This window comes from Bombina bombina, chromosome 10 (assembly GCF_027579735.1).
Source record: "Bombina bombina isolate aBomBom1 chromosome 10, aBomBom1.pri, whole genome shotgun sequence".
Lineage (NCBI taxonomy): Eukaryota > Metazoa > Chordata > Amphibia > Anura > Bombinatoridae > Bombina > Bombina bombina.
Window position 1 is genome coordinate 37688071 of NC_069508.1, and position 16341 is coordinate 37704411.

The 16341-nt window shown below is 43.4% G+C and overlaps 1 protein-coding gene across 9 annotated transcripts in view; it reads right to left on the minus strand.

The window, feature by feature from the left end:
* Positions 1 to 702: 702 nt before the first annotated feature.
* Positions 703 to 16341, minus strand: part of SMG7 (SMG7 nonsense mediated mRNA decay factor) — a 167513-nt gene continuing 151874 nt past the window's right edge. For all 9 annotated transcript variants that reach the window (XM_053693974.1, XM_053693976.1, XM_053693971.1 and 6 more), the window contains 3 exons: positions 11261 to 11431; positions 4996 to 5150; positions 703 to 2271 (listed from right to left, as the gene is read on the minus strand). In XM_053693974.1, coding sequence (XP_053549949.1) covers positions 2158 to 2271; positions 4996 to 5150; positions 11261 to 11431 — 440 coding nt within the window. In that variant the 3' untranslated portion in view covers positions 703 to 2157. The remainder of the gene's footprint in view (positions 2272 to 4995; positions 5151 to 11260; positions 11432 to 16341) is intronic.

Here is a 16341-nt window from a genome sequence, read left to right on the forward strand (position 1 = left end):
GAACTAGATACAAGGTAATCACAGAGTTAAAAAGTGTATTAATATAACCATGTTGGTTATGCAAAACTGGGGGATGGGTAATAAAGGGATTATATTTTTAAACAATAAAATTCTGGAGTAGACTGTCCCTTTAACTAACAAATCATCTGATTAGCGCAGTAAATATATTTGTTCTGCACTCTCAGAGTAGGTTGAAATGCAGTTACATTTTTGCCGTAACTTAAAGGGACATGAAACACGACATTTTTCTTTCATGATTGAGATAGAGCATATAATTATAAACAACTTTGCATTTTATTTATATGATCAATTTTGCTTCATTCTCTTAATATCCTTTGTTGGAGGAGCAGCAATGCACTACTGGGAGCTAGCTGCACACATCAGTAAACCAATGACGCATATACTTGCAGCCACCAATCAGCAGCTCGTTCCCAGCTCCTTAGCTTACCTATGTTTTTTGAATAAAAGGATACCAAAAGAACAAAGCAAATTAAAAAAAAAAAAAAAGTTGTTTAAAAATTGCATCCTCTATCTGAATCATGAAAGAAAAACGTTGGGTTTCATGTCCCTTTAAATCTATCTCCTATTGTGTTTTCAGTGATGCTCGCTAAAATAAAGTACTCAAACCAAACATTTATATACAGTCCAATAAAATCAGGTAACCTTTGGGGGGAAAAAAAAAAAGACAACGCATACAGATGATTGTAGAGAAGATGAGTTTATTAATGGTAAAGCAGCAGAGCCTAGCAGACGGTGCTCACACAAGAACACAAGGAAGTGAATTGACGTCTCTGCACTTACTGGGTCTTAATGAAGTAAACGTGGCCAGAAGGACACCTCGCTACCTCGTTTTCCAGTCAAAGAGAACTGCTTTCTTCTAAAGATAATCATAAATTACGAATGATAAGTCCTGCCCCGAACAGTGTGCATACTCGCTGCATGAAGTGCTGAAAGTGCTACGGTACTCAGGATACCCATGGTATACACAAACGCGCCCCCACACTATAAGGGACAAACCAGATGAGACTGCTCCTTTCTTCTAGATTACATGTGGTGGCTGCATATACCATCTTGCTCACCCTGCAGAAATATCCCAATATGCTTGCTGATTGATTTGCGTTGCTTTTCAGGATGCCCTACAGGGGGGCACAACATTCGCTATGCTACTGTATTGTGCTATAAGCTCTGGCACGTGTACCCAGCTTTGCATTGCCACAATCTTATACTCATATAACCCCTCCGCCATTTGAAAGGGGCTCCCCAAAGGGGCAGGATAAAAGAAATGTCTACAGCTGCCATCTAATTGTAACAGTGAGGCTGGTTCAGCCTTCTTCTATCTGTCCTATTTATTAATTATTTTTTTGCCTCAACTTAAAAAGCACCTCCTCTAATATGCCTGTACCCAATCTGTAGTATACAGCATTAGGGGAACACATCGAGCACACACGCACCTACACACGTTACATTAAAGCAGGCAGGGAGAGACAGACACAAAAGTAGATTAAGGACACTCAATGGGAACAAGCAAGCATCCATAACTGACATACACTCGACCCCTCACCCAAATCCCTTAAATGGGGAAGGAATAAAATAATCATCCAGTCAATCATACCTCCTTCAGCCAGCACAAGCTGGTGAACGAGGAGATAAATTCCTCTACTCCTTTCTAATGGACAGAGGTCCTGACATTCAGTTGTAAATTGGATATGAGGGTGTACTTGTGCACCCACCACCTAAAAACAACCACAAAACTCATTAAAACTCAGATGTTGGGGGAAGTTCTCATGTCCCCTGCCTGCCTTTTGCTGCTGGGGGATATTTTGCTATCCATGTGTTAGGCAGAGATTCCGAGGGTGCTGTGAGAGGCATGCACAAATAACGATAAAGATGGAGGTACAATACCCCCATTCCCCCAAACCCAAGAAGTCCCACGCTCCCACTGGATGGGAACTTTCTGCCATGTCCGTCAGGTGATTTGTCGCCTGCGGGGCTGGGGGTTTTCAGATTTGGTGAGAGTTGCGGAACGCTTCCCCACACGTGCTCCCCCCAGATCGGTAAGGGGGGAGAGAGGACTGCCCTCCTCAGGGCTCAGGACAGATCATGCCCTGTGCTGCTGACTAATCATGCCATATCGCTGGGTTCTTCTCCCCTTCTCTTTCAGTGTGGAGGGTTTAATGATCCTTGCCCCCTCTGCTGCTTCTCCTTCTGCTGCTTCAAGAGTTGCTCCAATGCTGAAGGGCCAGGATGCATCATCGTAGTCGACCAAATGGACTGAGGGGAAAAAATAAATACCAGAAATTCCAAAGTGACAAAATAATTTCGTTTATCCAATTAATCAAATACATTCGATGAGGATGATAAAGTGGAGTAAAACTAGAGGGATTTTGAAGCAGTAAAAAATGATGAACAGTAGAGTGAAAGAGGGGGGCAAAACTGCACTGATCTAAAAAGATGAATGGAGAGGAAAAGGTGGGGGTGAAAAACACATAAGCAAAACAACCATGAATAGATACTAGAGGACCGGTTAAAAGGAAAAGACACTATACAGTACAATGTGAACAGTGACCATCATCTTCAATCACTGATTTGAAAGCATCTGTGTGTCAGGCTTACCAGGATGAGATGGTGCAGAATTTATATGGTAGCTGTCACACCTTTAAGAGGGACTGTAACAACTGTAGCAATACCTACACAATGTTATTCTATACTGCACTGGGCAAATAGAAAACCTAAGCTATACTATTCAAAAAGATAATATTGCGCTCAAAACAGAAACTGGTAAAAATGTCATTTATAGGAGGAAAAAACACCAAACGCACATAAAAACAAATGATGCTTACGTGATAAATTTATCTGTCATGATGTTGAACGTCCTTTTGGTCAGGTGGCGGCAGTACTTGAAATGCACTTTTGCCCTGTATTCTATTTCCGCCATATACTTGGCTGCATGCATAACTGGGGATTCAGGTTAGTGGGAGGGATTTAAAGGGACATGAAACCCAAAAAAATGATATCATGATTCAGATAGAGAATACAATTTTAAACAACTTTCTAATTTACTTCTATTATCTAATCCGTTTTATTCTCTTGGTATCATTTGTTGAAGGAGCAGCCGTGCACTACTGGTTTCAAACTGAACACATAGGTGAGCCAATGACAATCAGTTTATATATGCAGCCACCAATCAACAGCTAGAACCTAGGTTCTCTGCTGCACATGAACTTTCCTAGATAAAGATTTCAGCAAAGGATAACAAGAGAAAGAAGCAAATTAAATAATAGAAGTAAATTGGAAAGTTGTTTGAAATTGTATTCTCTATCTGAATCATGAAAGAAAATGTTTGGGTTTCATGTCCCTTTAAAGCTCTGGAATGTTGGGGGGTGTGTCTCCGCCTAGTGGTTGGGAGGGTAATTCCTACATGAGTGCCACAGAAGAGAAACTTTGTTAGTTTGTAATTGGAGCAATGCTCTCCTCTCAGAAACTGAAAGATTATCATGATATACTTTTGTATCCAAATGATTCTCCATAGATAGTGTGGGAATCTTGCATACATTGTATCATATTTTGTGTTGTTGTTTCTTTGTGATATCTTGTTACAACTGTGTTGTGAACAAATAAGAATTAAGTGTTTACTTTTGAAATGCATCACACCTGAGTATCGTCTATCTATGATTAAGCGCTTGTAACAGCGTGAAACATGTCAGATGGAGTCCCCCCCCTAAGGTATATGTGTATATTTTACCAGCATTTCCAATGAAGGCTTTTTTACTTTACGGACTGTTTGTGCAGCCGTTTCTCTTCTGTGCCACTTATGCTTATGGGGTAATTCGCCCGTTCACAGCTTTGCACCCTTCTGTTGCTGGTTGGATCACCTGCCTTCTCTCCTTATCCGTTGGAGCGTTTCAGATTCACGCTTCGGAGTGTCAGCCCCTCTGCTACTAATTCCCACATGAGATGACTTGTGGACTCTTATCAGTTAAGTGTAATATATATATATTTTTTAAAACAAATACATTTTTTTACCATTTTCTGTTTTGAGCTCAGTATTATATATATTTTTTTAATAGTAAAGCTTAGCTTTTCAAGTTACCTAGTGTAGTATAGGAAAGCACTGTAAGGTGGGTATCAAAAGCAGTCACCCTGAAGGTTTGACAGGTACAAGTCCATATGTCATCACATGCGGGAATTATTCTCCTGACCACTAGGAGGAGACAAACACACCTCAATATATCAGCGCTAAAAATCACTCCCACTACCCCGGACTCCTCAGTCATACATACAGTCCAGTAGATTGAGGGGGGAAAAAACAGGAGAAATAAAAGTGGGGCAAAAGAAGTACTGCAGCCACCTGACAAAGAGAAAGGATGGGGCTTGCGGACTCTCAACATCATGAAAGAAAAACATTCATTAGGTAAGTATCAATGTTGTTTTCTTTCATCAGGTTGTGAGAATCCATGAGTTTCACATGTGGGAATATATACCCAAGCAGTCAAATCCACTAGAGCCCCATAAAATAGGGGGGGGGGGCGGGGGGGGGGCAGAGAAGGCAGGTGCATTATCGATAAGACAGGAGGTGAATAAAGGATATAGGATTTTTGGTTGTGGGAGGGATTTAAAGCTCTGGTATGTTGGGGTGTGTGTCTCCTCCTAGTGGTCAGGAGGGTAATTTCCACACGTGATGAGTCATGGACTCTCACCATGTGATTTAAGAATATTTACTTTAGAAGGGACATGAATTAAAAAGACAATTTATGAATGGGATGTGTTATGTTGTCACAATGTACAGACATATGTGCATTGGGCCACTGGCTGTTATACATTATCATTCAAGCACTTAATATAATCGCAAAAATGCTGCCACTTATTTTTAAAATCACTCCTGCACCTTCCAAATACAGTTTTGTGTCCTATCTAGAAAAAGCATTTTTATTTCTACAGTATTTATGCCTGTCCCACCAAGATCTCCTGAAAGGCAGTAATGCCCAACCATCTCACCTTCAAGCTCTCCATAAGTGCAGCTGAAGAGTCCTCTCGAGGGTTACCTTGAGCAGCCCACGCATTTCCGCCGCTGCCAGAGTTGTTTACAGGACGCCAACTGTTCTCAGAAGACGCATTCACAGACAGGTAGTCCAGCCCAAAGCTCCCCATTGCTGTTACAAAAAAAGAAAAAAATTAACATTAAAACGTCCACACAAGATGGTGTAATATGTTGTGTGACAACTGAGAAACAAAGGGATATTAAACACTTGCTTTTGTATAAAGCTCACACTCTATATTTGTCTTCTTCATAAATGCTGAAAAACAGAATTTATGTTTACCTGATAAATTTCTTTCTCCAACGGTGTGTCCGGTCCACGGCGTCATCCTTACTTGTGGGATATTCTCTTCCCCAACAGGAAATGGCAAAGAGCCCAGCAAAGCTGGTCACATGATCCCTCCTAGGCTCCGCCTACCCCAGTCATTCGACCGACGTTAAGGAGGAATAATAGCATAGGAGAAACCATATGGTACCGTGGTGACTGTAGTTAAAGAAAATAAATTATCAGACCTGATTAAAAAAACCAGGGCGGGCCGTGGACCGGACACACCGTTGGAGAAAGAAATTTATCAGGTAAACATAAATTCTGTTTTCTCCAACATAGGTGTGTCCGGTCCACGGCGTCATCCTTACTTGTGGGAACCAATACCAAAGCTTTAGGATACGGATGAAGGGAGGGAGCAAATCAGGTCACCTAAATGGAAGGCACCACGGCTTGCAAAACCTTTCTCCCAAAAATAGCCTCAGAAGAAGCAAAAGTATCAAACTTGTAAAATTTGGTAAAAGTGTGCAGTGAAGACCAAGTCGCTGCCCTACATATCTGATCAACAGAAGCCTCGTTCTTGAAGGCCCATGTGGAAGCCACAGCCCTAGTGGAATGAGCCGTGATTCTTTCGGGAGGCTGCCGTCCGGCAGTCTCGTAAGCCAATCTGATGATGCTTTTAATCCAAAAAGAGAGAGAGGTAGAAGTTGCTTTTTGACCTCTCCTTTTACCTGAATAAACAACAAACAGGGAAGATGTTTGTCTAAAATCCTTTGTAGCATCTAAATAGAATTTTAGAGCGCGAACAACATCCAAATTGTGCAACAAGCGTTCCTTCTTTGAAACTGGTTTCGGACACAGAGAAGGTACGATAATCTCCTGGTTAATGTTTTTGTTAGAAACAACTTTTGGAAGAAAACCAGGTTTAGTACGTAAAACCACCTTATCTGCATGGAACACCAGATAAGGAGGAGAACACTGCAGAGCAGATAATTCTGAAACTCTTCTAGCAGAAGAAATTGCAACTAAAAACAAAACTTTCCAAGATAATAACTTAATATCAACGGAATGTAAGGGTTCAAACGGAACCCCCTGAAGAACTGAAAGAACTAAATTGAGACTCCAAGGAGGAGTCAAAGGTTTGTAAACAGGCTTGATTCTAACCAGAGCCTGAACAAAGGCTTGAACATCTGGCACAGCTGCCAGTTTTTTGTGAAGTAACACCGACAAGGCAGAAATCTGTCCCTTCAGGGAACTTGCCGATAATCCTTTTTCCAATCCTTCTTGAAGGAAGGATAGAATCCTAGGAATCTTAACCTTGTCCCAAGGGAATCCTTTAGATTCACACCAACAGATATATTTTTTCCAAATTTTGTGGTAAATCTTTCTAGTTACAGGCTTTCTGGCCTGAACAAGAGTATCGATAACAGAATCTGAGAAACCTCGCTTCGATAAAATCAAGCGTTCAATCTCCAAGCAGTCAGCTGGAGTGAAACCAGATTCGGATGTTCGAACGGACCCTGAACAAGAAGGTCTCGTCTCAAAGGTAGCTTCCAAGGTGGAGCCGATGACATATTCACCAGATCTGCATACCAAGTCCTGCGTGGCCACGCAGGAGCTATCAAGATCACCGACGCCCTCTCCTGATTGATCCTGGCTACCAGCCTGGGGATGAGAGGAAACGGCGGGAACACATAAGCTAGTTTGAAGGTCCAAGGTGCTACTGGTGCATCCACTAGAGCCGCCTTGGGATCCCTGGATCTGGACCCGTAGCAAGGAACTTTGAAGTTCTGACGAGAGGCCATCAGATCCATGTCTGGAATGCCCCAAAGTTGAGTGACTTGGGCAAAGATTTCCGGATGGAGTTCCCACTCCCCCGGATGCAATGTCTGACGACTCAGAAAATCCGCTTCCCAATTTTCCACTCCCGGGATGTGGATAGCAGACAGGTGGCAGGAGTGAGACTCCGCCCATAGAATGATCTTGGTCACTTCTTCCATCGCTAGGGAACTCCTTGTTCCCCCCTGATGGTTGATGTACGCAACAGTCGTCATGTTGTCTGATTGAAACCGTATGAACTTGGTCCTCGCTAGCTGAGGCCAAGCCTTGAGAGCATTGAATATCGCTCTCAGTTCCAGAATATTTATCGGTAGAAGAGATTCTTCCCGAGACCAAAGACCCTGAGCTTTCAGGGATCCCCAGACCGCGCCCCAGCCCGTCAGACTGGCGTCGGTCGTGACAATGACCCACTCTGGTCTGTGGAATGTCATCCCTCGTGACAGGTTGTCCAGGGACAGCCACCAACGGAGTGAGTCTCTGGTCCTCTGATTTACTTGTATCTTTGGAGACAAGTCTGTATAGTCCCCATTCCACTGACTGAGCATGCACAGTTGTAACGGTCTTAGATGAATGCGCGCAAAAGGAACTATGTCCATTGCCGCTACCATCAACCCGATCACTTCCATGCACTGAGCTACGGAAGGAAGAGGAACGGAATGAAGTATTCGACAAGAGTCCAGGAGCTTTGTCTTTCTGGCCTCTGTTAGAAAAATCCTCATTTCTGAGGAGTCTATAATTGTTCCCAAGAAGGGAACCCTTGTTGACGGGGATAGAGAACTCTTTTCCACGTTCACTTTCCAGCCGTGCGATCTGAGAAAGGCCAGGACGATGTCCGTGTGAGCCTTTGCTCGAGGGAGGGACGACGCTTGAATCAGAATGTCGTCCAGGTAAGGTACTACTGCAATGCCCCTTGGTCTTAGCACAGCTAGAAGGGACCCTAGTACCTTTGTGAAAATCCTTGGAGCAGTGGCTAATCCGAAAGGAAGCGCCACGAACTGGTAATGTTTGTCCAAGAATGCAAACCTTAGGAACCGATGATGTTCCTTGTGGATAGGAATATGTAGATACGCATCCTTTAAATCCACCGTGGTCATGAATTGACCTTCCTGGATGGAAGGAAGGATAGTTCGAATGGTTTCCATCTTGAAAGATGGGACCTTGAGAAAGTTGTTTAAGATCTTGAGATCTAGGATTGGTCTGAATGTTCCCTCTTTTTTGGGAACTATGAACAGATTGGAGTAGAACCCCATCCCTTGTTCTCTCAATGGAACAGGATGAATCACTCCCATTTTTAACAGGTCTTCTACGCAAAGTAAGAACGCCTGTCTTTTTATGTGGTCTGAAGACAACTGAGACCTGTGGAACCTTCCCCTTGGGGGAAGTCCCTTGAATTCCAGAAGATAACCCTGGGAGACTATTTCTAGCGCCCAAGGATCCAGAACATCTCTTGCCCAAGCCTGAGCGAAGAGAGAGAGTCTGCCCCCCACCAGATCCGGTCCCGGATCGGGGGCCGATATTTCATGCTGTCTTGGTAGCAGTGGCAGGTTTCTTTGCCTGCTTCCCCTTGTTCCAGCCTTGCATTGGTCTCCAAGCTGGCTTGGCCTGAGAAGTATTACCTTCTTGCTTAGAGGACGTAGCACCTTGGGCTGGTCCGTTTTTACGAAAGGGACGAAAATTAGGTCTATTTTTTGCCTTGAAAGGCCGATCCTGAGGAAGGGCATGGCCCTTACCCCCAGTGATATCAGAGATAATCTCTTTCAAGTCAGGACCAAACAGCGTTTTCCCCTTGAAAGGAATGTTTAGTAGCTTGTTCTTGGAAGACGCATCAGCCGACCAAGATTTCAACCAAAGCGCTCTGCGCGCCACAATAGCAAACCCAGAATTCTTAGCCGCTAACTTAGCCAATTGCAAAGAGGCGTCTAGAGTGAAAGAATTAGCCAATTTGAGAGTATTGACTCTGTCCATAATCTCCTCATAAGGAGGCGAGTCACTATCGAGCACCTTAATCAGTTCATCAAACCAGAAATATGCGGCTGTAGTGACAGGGACAATGCATGAAATGGGTTGTAGAAGGTAACCCTGCTGAACAAACATCTTTTTAAGCAAACCTTCTAATTTTTTATCCATAGGATCTTTGAAAGCACAACTATCCTCTATGGGAATAGTGGTGCGTTTGTTTAAAGTAGAAACCGCTCCCTCGACCTTGGGGACTGACTGCCATAAGTCCTTTCTGGGGTCGACCATAGGAAACAATTTTTTAAATATGGGGGGAGGGACGAAAGGAATACCGGGCCTTTCCCATTCTTTATTAACAATGTCCGCCACCCGCTTGGGTATAGGAAAAGCTTCTGGGAGCCCCGGCACCTCTAGGAACTTGTCCATTTTACATAGTTTCTCTGGGATGACCAAATTTTCACAATCATCCAGAGTGGATAATACCTCCTTAAGCAAAATGCGGAGATGTTCCAATTTAAATTTAAAAGTAATCACATCAGATTCAGCCTGCTGAGAAATATTCCCTAAATCAGTAATTTCTCCCTCAGACAAAACCTCCCTGGCCCCCTCAGATTGGGTTAGGGGCCCTTCAGAGATATTAATATCAGCGTCGTCATGCTCTTCAGTAACTAAAACAGAGCATCCACGCTTACGCTGACAAGGGTTCATTTTGGCTAAAATGTTTTTGACAGAATTATCCATTACAGCCGTTAATTGTTGCATAGTAAGGAGTATTGGCGCGCTAGATGTACTAGGGGCCTCCTGAGTGGGCAAGACTCGTGTAGACGAAGGAGGGAATGATGCAGTACCATGCTTACTCCCCTCACTTGAGGAATCATCTTGGGCATCATTATCATTATCACATAAATCACATTTATTCAAATGAATAGGAATTCTGGCTTCCCCACATTCAGAACACAGTCTATCTGGTAGTTCAGACATGTTAAACAGGCATAAACTTGATAAGAAAGTACAAAAAACGTTTTTAAATAAAACCGTTACTGTCACTTTAAATTTTAAACTGAACACACTTTATTACTGCAATTGCGAAAAAACATGAAGGAATTGTTCAAAATTCACAAAACTTTCACCACAGTGTCTTAAAGCCTTGAAAATATTGCACACCAAATTTGGAAGCTTTAACCCTTAAAATAACGGAACCGGAGCCGTTTTAAGCTTTAACCCCTTTACAGTCCCTGGTATCTGCTTTGCTGAGACCCAACCAAACCCAAGGGGAATACGATACCAAATGATGCCTTCAGAAGTCTTTTATAAGTATCAGAGCTCCTCTCACATGCGACTGCATGCCATGCCTCTCAAAAACAAGTGCGCAACACCGGCGCGAAAATGAGACTCTGCCTATGCTTTGGGAAAGCCCCTAAAGAATAAGGTGTCTAAAACAGTCCGATATTATTATATCAAAATACCCAGAATAAATGATTCCTCAAGGCTAAATAAGAGTTAATATCAATCGATTTAGCCCAAAAAATGTCTACAGTCTAAATAAGCCCTTGTGAAGCCCTTATTTACAATCGTAATAAACATGGCTTACCGGATCCCATAGGGAAAATGACAGCTTCCAGCATTACATCGTCTTGTTAGAATGTGTCATACCTCAAGCAGCAAGGACTGCAAACTGTTCCCCCAACTGAAGTTAATGCTCTCAACAGTCCTGTGTGGAACAGCCATGGATTTTAGTTACGGTTGCTAAAATCATTTTCCTCATACAAACAGAATTCTTCATCTCTTTTCTGTTTCTGAGTAAATAGTACGTACCAGCACTATTTGAAAATAACAAACTCTTGATTGAATAATGAAAAACTACAGTTAAACACTAAAAAACTCTAAGCCATCTCCGTGGAGATGTTGCCTGTACAACGGCAAAGAGAATGACTGGGGTAGGCGGAGCCTAGGAGGGATCATGTGACCAGCTTTGCTGGGCTCTTTGCCATTTCCTGTTGGGGAAGAGAATATCCCACAAGTAAGGATGACGCCGTGGACCGGACACACCTATGTTGGAGAAAGGGGTGTAAATCAGCTATTAATTTGTAGCATTCTGTGGAAAAATACAAAATAAAAAAAAGGCATCAGAACTTTGTACACAAAAATATGTAGCCATGACAAACCTGGCTTGTCAGACTTCCAGCGGTCAGCACACCGGCGATCTCTGCTGTCTGGAGTGCCAATGGGTCCGAAGTTGGAGAAGTGCTGGGAAGTGTGGTTGTGGGTGGGTGGTGAGCTGGGCAAGCTGCTCGGGTTTGAGGAGTGAGGCGATTGGCTGGCTGGTGTAGAATGATCTAAAGGGAAAAAACAGGATTCCTCCGATAAATACAGGGTATTTTCTGTTTTAGAGCTCTGAACTGATATGGCATGACCAGACTATTTTTCTCTATTATTAAAAACAAAACATACATACAGTGCGTCAACATTCCAGTTGGCTTATACAGTCTCTAAAAGGGAGTTTAGTAACATTGGTGAGAGCTTAATATTTTTGCATTAACAAAAAACACATTGCTTATATAGGGCATGTGGACATTTGAAATTCATTTTAAAAGCAAGGTTATCGGAACTGATTAAACTGATCTATAGGAAAGATCATTTGCATGAAGAATTCATTTGTGAATACGTTAAAACTTTGTAGGATACACCTAACACTATTTGTATGTAACAATTAATAGAACATTGATACAGAAATAACAATATAGAGAGTAGTCGTGTGCATTCAGAATGGGGAGGACCTTTGTGCCAGTCTACTGTTTTCAGAGCTGAATATATACTTGTGAAACAGCAACATACTAACATTTCTATTTGCACAGATTTTAGCGTGTTGCGGTTTCACAAGTATAAAATAGCCGACCAGCACAAAGGGCCACCTTCATCCGCATTCTGAGGTATCTGAAACCTTCAAATGCCCCGTCTAATAGAGAAGTGCGAAACAGATACTGACTTTTTATAGAGATATACAATTACTTCATTTTGTTGACAGATCTAGTAGCAATATAAACTAGAATACGATTGTGGTTTACGACATTTTGCATTCTATGAACAGGAAGAAAACATCCAACAACTTCTTAAGGTACCTCCCTCTCTCATATTCTCCTTCCCTTCCTGCCAGAATTAATTCACAGAGCCATAAACCAACACCTATTCGAAAATAAACGGAATAAAACAGAATTTATGTTTACCTGATAAATTACTTTCTCCAACGGTGTGTCCGGTCCACGGCGTCATCCTTACTTGTGGGATATTCTCTTCCCCAACAGGAAATGGCAAAGAGCCCAGCAAAGCTGGTCACATGATCCCTCCTAGGCTCCGCCTACCCCAGTCATTCGACCGACGTTAAGGAGGAATATTTGCATAGGAGAAACCATATGATACCGTGGTGACTGTAGTTAAAGAAAATAAATTATCAGACCTGATTAAAAAACCAGGGCGGGCCGTGGACCGGACACACCGTTGGAGAAAGTAATTTATCAGGTAAACATAAATTCTGTTTTCTCCAACATAGGTGTGTCCGGTCCACGGCGTCATCCTTACTTGTGGGAACCAATACCAAAGCTTTAGGACACGGATGAAGGGAGGGAGCAAATCAGGTCACCTAAATGGAAGGCACCACGGCTTGCAAAACCTTTCTCCCAAAAATAGCCTCAGAAGAAGCAAAAGTATCAAACTTGTAAAATTTGGTAAAAGTGTGCAGTGAAGACCAAGTCGCTGCCCTACATATCTGATCAACAGAAGCCTCGTTCTTGAAGGCCCATGTGGAAGCCACAGCCCTAGTGGAATGAGCTGTGATTCTTTCAGGAGGCTGCCGTCCGGCAGTCACATAAGCCAATCTGATGATGCTTTTAATCCAAAAAGAGAGAGAGGTAGAAGTTGTTTTTTGACCTCTCCTTTTACCAGAATAAACAACAAACAAGGAAGATGTTTGTCTAAAATCCTTTGTAGCATCTAAATAGAATTTTAGAGCGCGAACAACATCCAAATTGTGCAACAAACGTTCCTTCTTCGAAACTGGTTTCGGACACAAAGAAGGTACGACTATCTCCTGGTTAATGTTTTTGTTAGAAACAACTTTTGGAAGAAAACCAGGTTTAGTACGTAAAACCACCTTATCTGCATGGAACACCAGATAAGGAGGAGAACACTGCAGAGCAGATAATTCTGAAACTCTTCTAGCAGAAGAAATTGCAACCAAAAACAAAACTTTCCAAGATAATAACTTAATATCAATGGAATGTAAGGGTTCAAACGGAACCCCCTGAAGAACTGAAAGAACTAAGTTGAGACTCCAAGGAGGAGTCAAAGGTTTGTAAACAGGCTTGATTCTAACCAGAGCCTGAACAAAGGCTTGAACATCTGGCACAGCTGCCAGCTTTTTGTGAAGTAACACAGACAAGGCAGAAATCTGTCCCTTCAAGGAACTTGCAGATAATCCTTTCTCCAATCCTTCTTGAAGAAAGGATAGAATCTTAGGAATCTTTACCTTGTCCCAAGGGAATCCTTTAGATTCACACCAACAGATATATTTTTTCCATATTTTGTGGTAAATTTTTCTAGTTACAGGCTTTCTGGCCTGAACAAGAGTATCAATAACAGAATCTGAGAACCCTCGTTTTGATAAGATCAAGCGTTCAATCTCCAAGCAGTCAGCTGGAGTGAGACCAGATTCGGATGTTCGAACGGACCTTGAACAAGAAGGTCTCGTCTCAAAGGTAGCTTCCATGGTGGAGCCGATGACATATTCACCAGATCTGCATACCAAGTCCTGCGTGGCCACGCAGGAGCTATCAAGATCACCGACGCCCTCTCTTGATTGATCCTGGCTACCAGCCTGGGGATGAGAGGAAACGGCGGGAATACATAAGCTAGTTTGAAGGTCCAAGGTGCTACTAGTGCATCTACTAGAGTCGCCTTGGGATCCCTGGATCTGGACCCGTAGCAAGGAACCTTGAAGTTCTGACGAGAGGCCATCAGATCCATGTCTGGAATGCCCCACAGTTGAGTAATTTGGGCAAAGATTTCCGGATGGAGTTCCCACTCCCCCGGATGTAATGTCTGACGACTCAGAAAATCCGCTTCCCAATTTTCCACTCCTGGGATGTGGATTGCAGATAGGTGGCAGGAGTGAGTCTCCGCCCATTGAATGATTTTGGTCACTTCTTCCATCGCCAGGGAACTCCTTGTTCCCCCCTGATGGTTGATGTACGCAACAGTCGTCATGTTGTCTGATTGAAACCGTATGAACTTGGCCTTTGCTAGCTGAGGCCAAGCCTTGAGAGCATTGAATATCGCTCTCAGTTCCAGAATATTTATCGGTAGAAGAGATTCTTCCCGAGACCAAAGACCCTGAGCTTTCAGGGGACCACAGACCGCGCCCCAGCCCATCAGACTGGCGTCGGTCGTGACAATGACCCACTCTGGTCTGCGGAAGGTCATCCCTTGTGACAGGTTGTCCAGGGACAGCCACCAACGGAGTGAGTCTCTGGTCCTCTGATTTACTTGTATCTTCGGAGACAAGTCTGTATAGTCCCCATTCCACTGACTGAGCATGCACAGTTGTAATGGTCTTAGATGAATGCGCGCAAAAGGAACTATGTCCATTGCCGCTACCATCAAACCTATTACTTCCATGCACTGCGCTATGGAAGGAAGAGGAACGGAATGAAGTGTTTGACAAGAGTTTAGAAGTTTTGTTTTTCTGGCCTCTGTCAGAAAAATCCTCATTTCTAAGGAGTCTATTATTGTTCCCAAGAAGGGAACCCTTGTCGACGGAGATAGAGAACTCTTTTCCACGTTCACTTTCCATCCGTGAGATCTGAGAAAGGCCAGGACTATGTCCGTGTGAGCCTTTGCTTGAGGAAGGGACGACGCTTGAATCAGAATGTCGTCCAAGTAAGGAACTACTGCAATGCCCCTTGGTCTTAGTACCGCTAGAAGGGACCCTAGTACCTTTGTGAAAATCCTTGGAGCAGTGGCTAATCCGAAAGGAAGCGCCACGAACTGGTAATGCTTGTCCAGGAATGCGAACCTTAGGAACCGATGATGTTCCTTGTGGATAGGAATATGTAGATACGCATCCTTTAAATCCCCCGTGGTCATGAATTGACCTTCCTGGATGGAAGGAAGAATTGTTCGAATGGTTTCCATTTTGAACGATGGAACCTTGAGAAACTTGTTTAAGATCTTGAGATCTAAGATTGGTCTGAACGTTCCCTCTTTTTTGGGAACTATGAACAGATTGGAGTAGAACCCCATCCCTTGTTCTCCTAATGGAACAGGATGAATCACTCCCATTTTTAACAGGTCTTCTACACAATGTAAGAATGCCTGTCTCTTTATATGGTCTGAAGACAATTGAGACCTGTGGAACCTCCCCCTTGGGGGAAGCCCCTTGAATTCCAGAAGATAACCTTGGGAGACTATTTCTAGTGCCCAAGGATCCAGAACATCTCTTGCCCAAGCCTGAGCAAAGAGAGAGAGTCTGCCCCCCACCAGATCCGGTCCCGGATCGGGGGCCAACATTTCATGCTGTCTTGGTAGCAGTGGCAGGTTTCTTGGCCTGCTTTCCCTTGTTCCAGCCTTGCATTGGTCTCCAGGCTGGCTTGGCTTGAGAAGTATTACCCTCTTGCTTAGAGGACGTAGCACTTGGGGCTGGTCCGTTTCTACGAAAGGGACGAAAATTAGGTTTATTTTTGGCCTTGAAAGACCTATCCTGAGGAAGGGCGTGGCCCTTACCCCCAGTGATATCAGAGATAATCTCTTTCAAGTCAGGGCCAAACAGCGTTTTCCCCTTGAAAGGAATGTTAAGTAGTTTGTTCTTGGAAGACGCATCCGCTGACCAAGATTTCAACCAAAGCGCTCTGCGCGCCACAATAGCAAACCCAGAATTTTTCGCCACTAACCTAGCCAATTGCAAAGTGGCGTCTAGGGTGAAAGAATTGGCCAATTTGAGAGCACGGATTCTGTCCATAATCTCCTCATAAGGAGGAGAATCACTATCGATCGCCTTTACTAGCTCATCGAACCAGAAACACGCGGCTGTAGTGACAGGGACAATGCATGAAATTGGTTGTAGAAGGTAACCTTGCTGAACAAACATCTTTTTAAGCAAACCTTCTAATTTTTTATCCATAGGATCTTTGAAAGCACAACTATCTTCTATGGGTATAGTGGTGCGTTTGTTTAAAGTAGAAACCGCTCCCTCGAC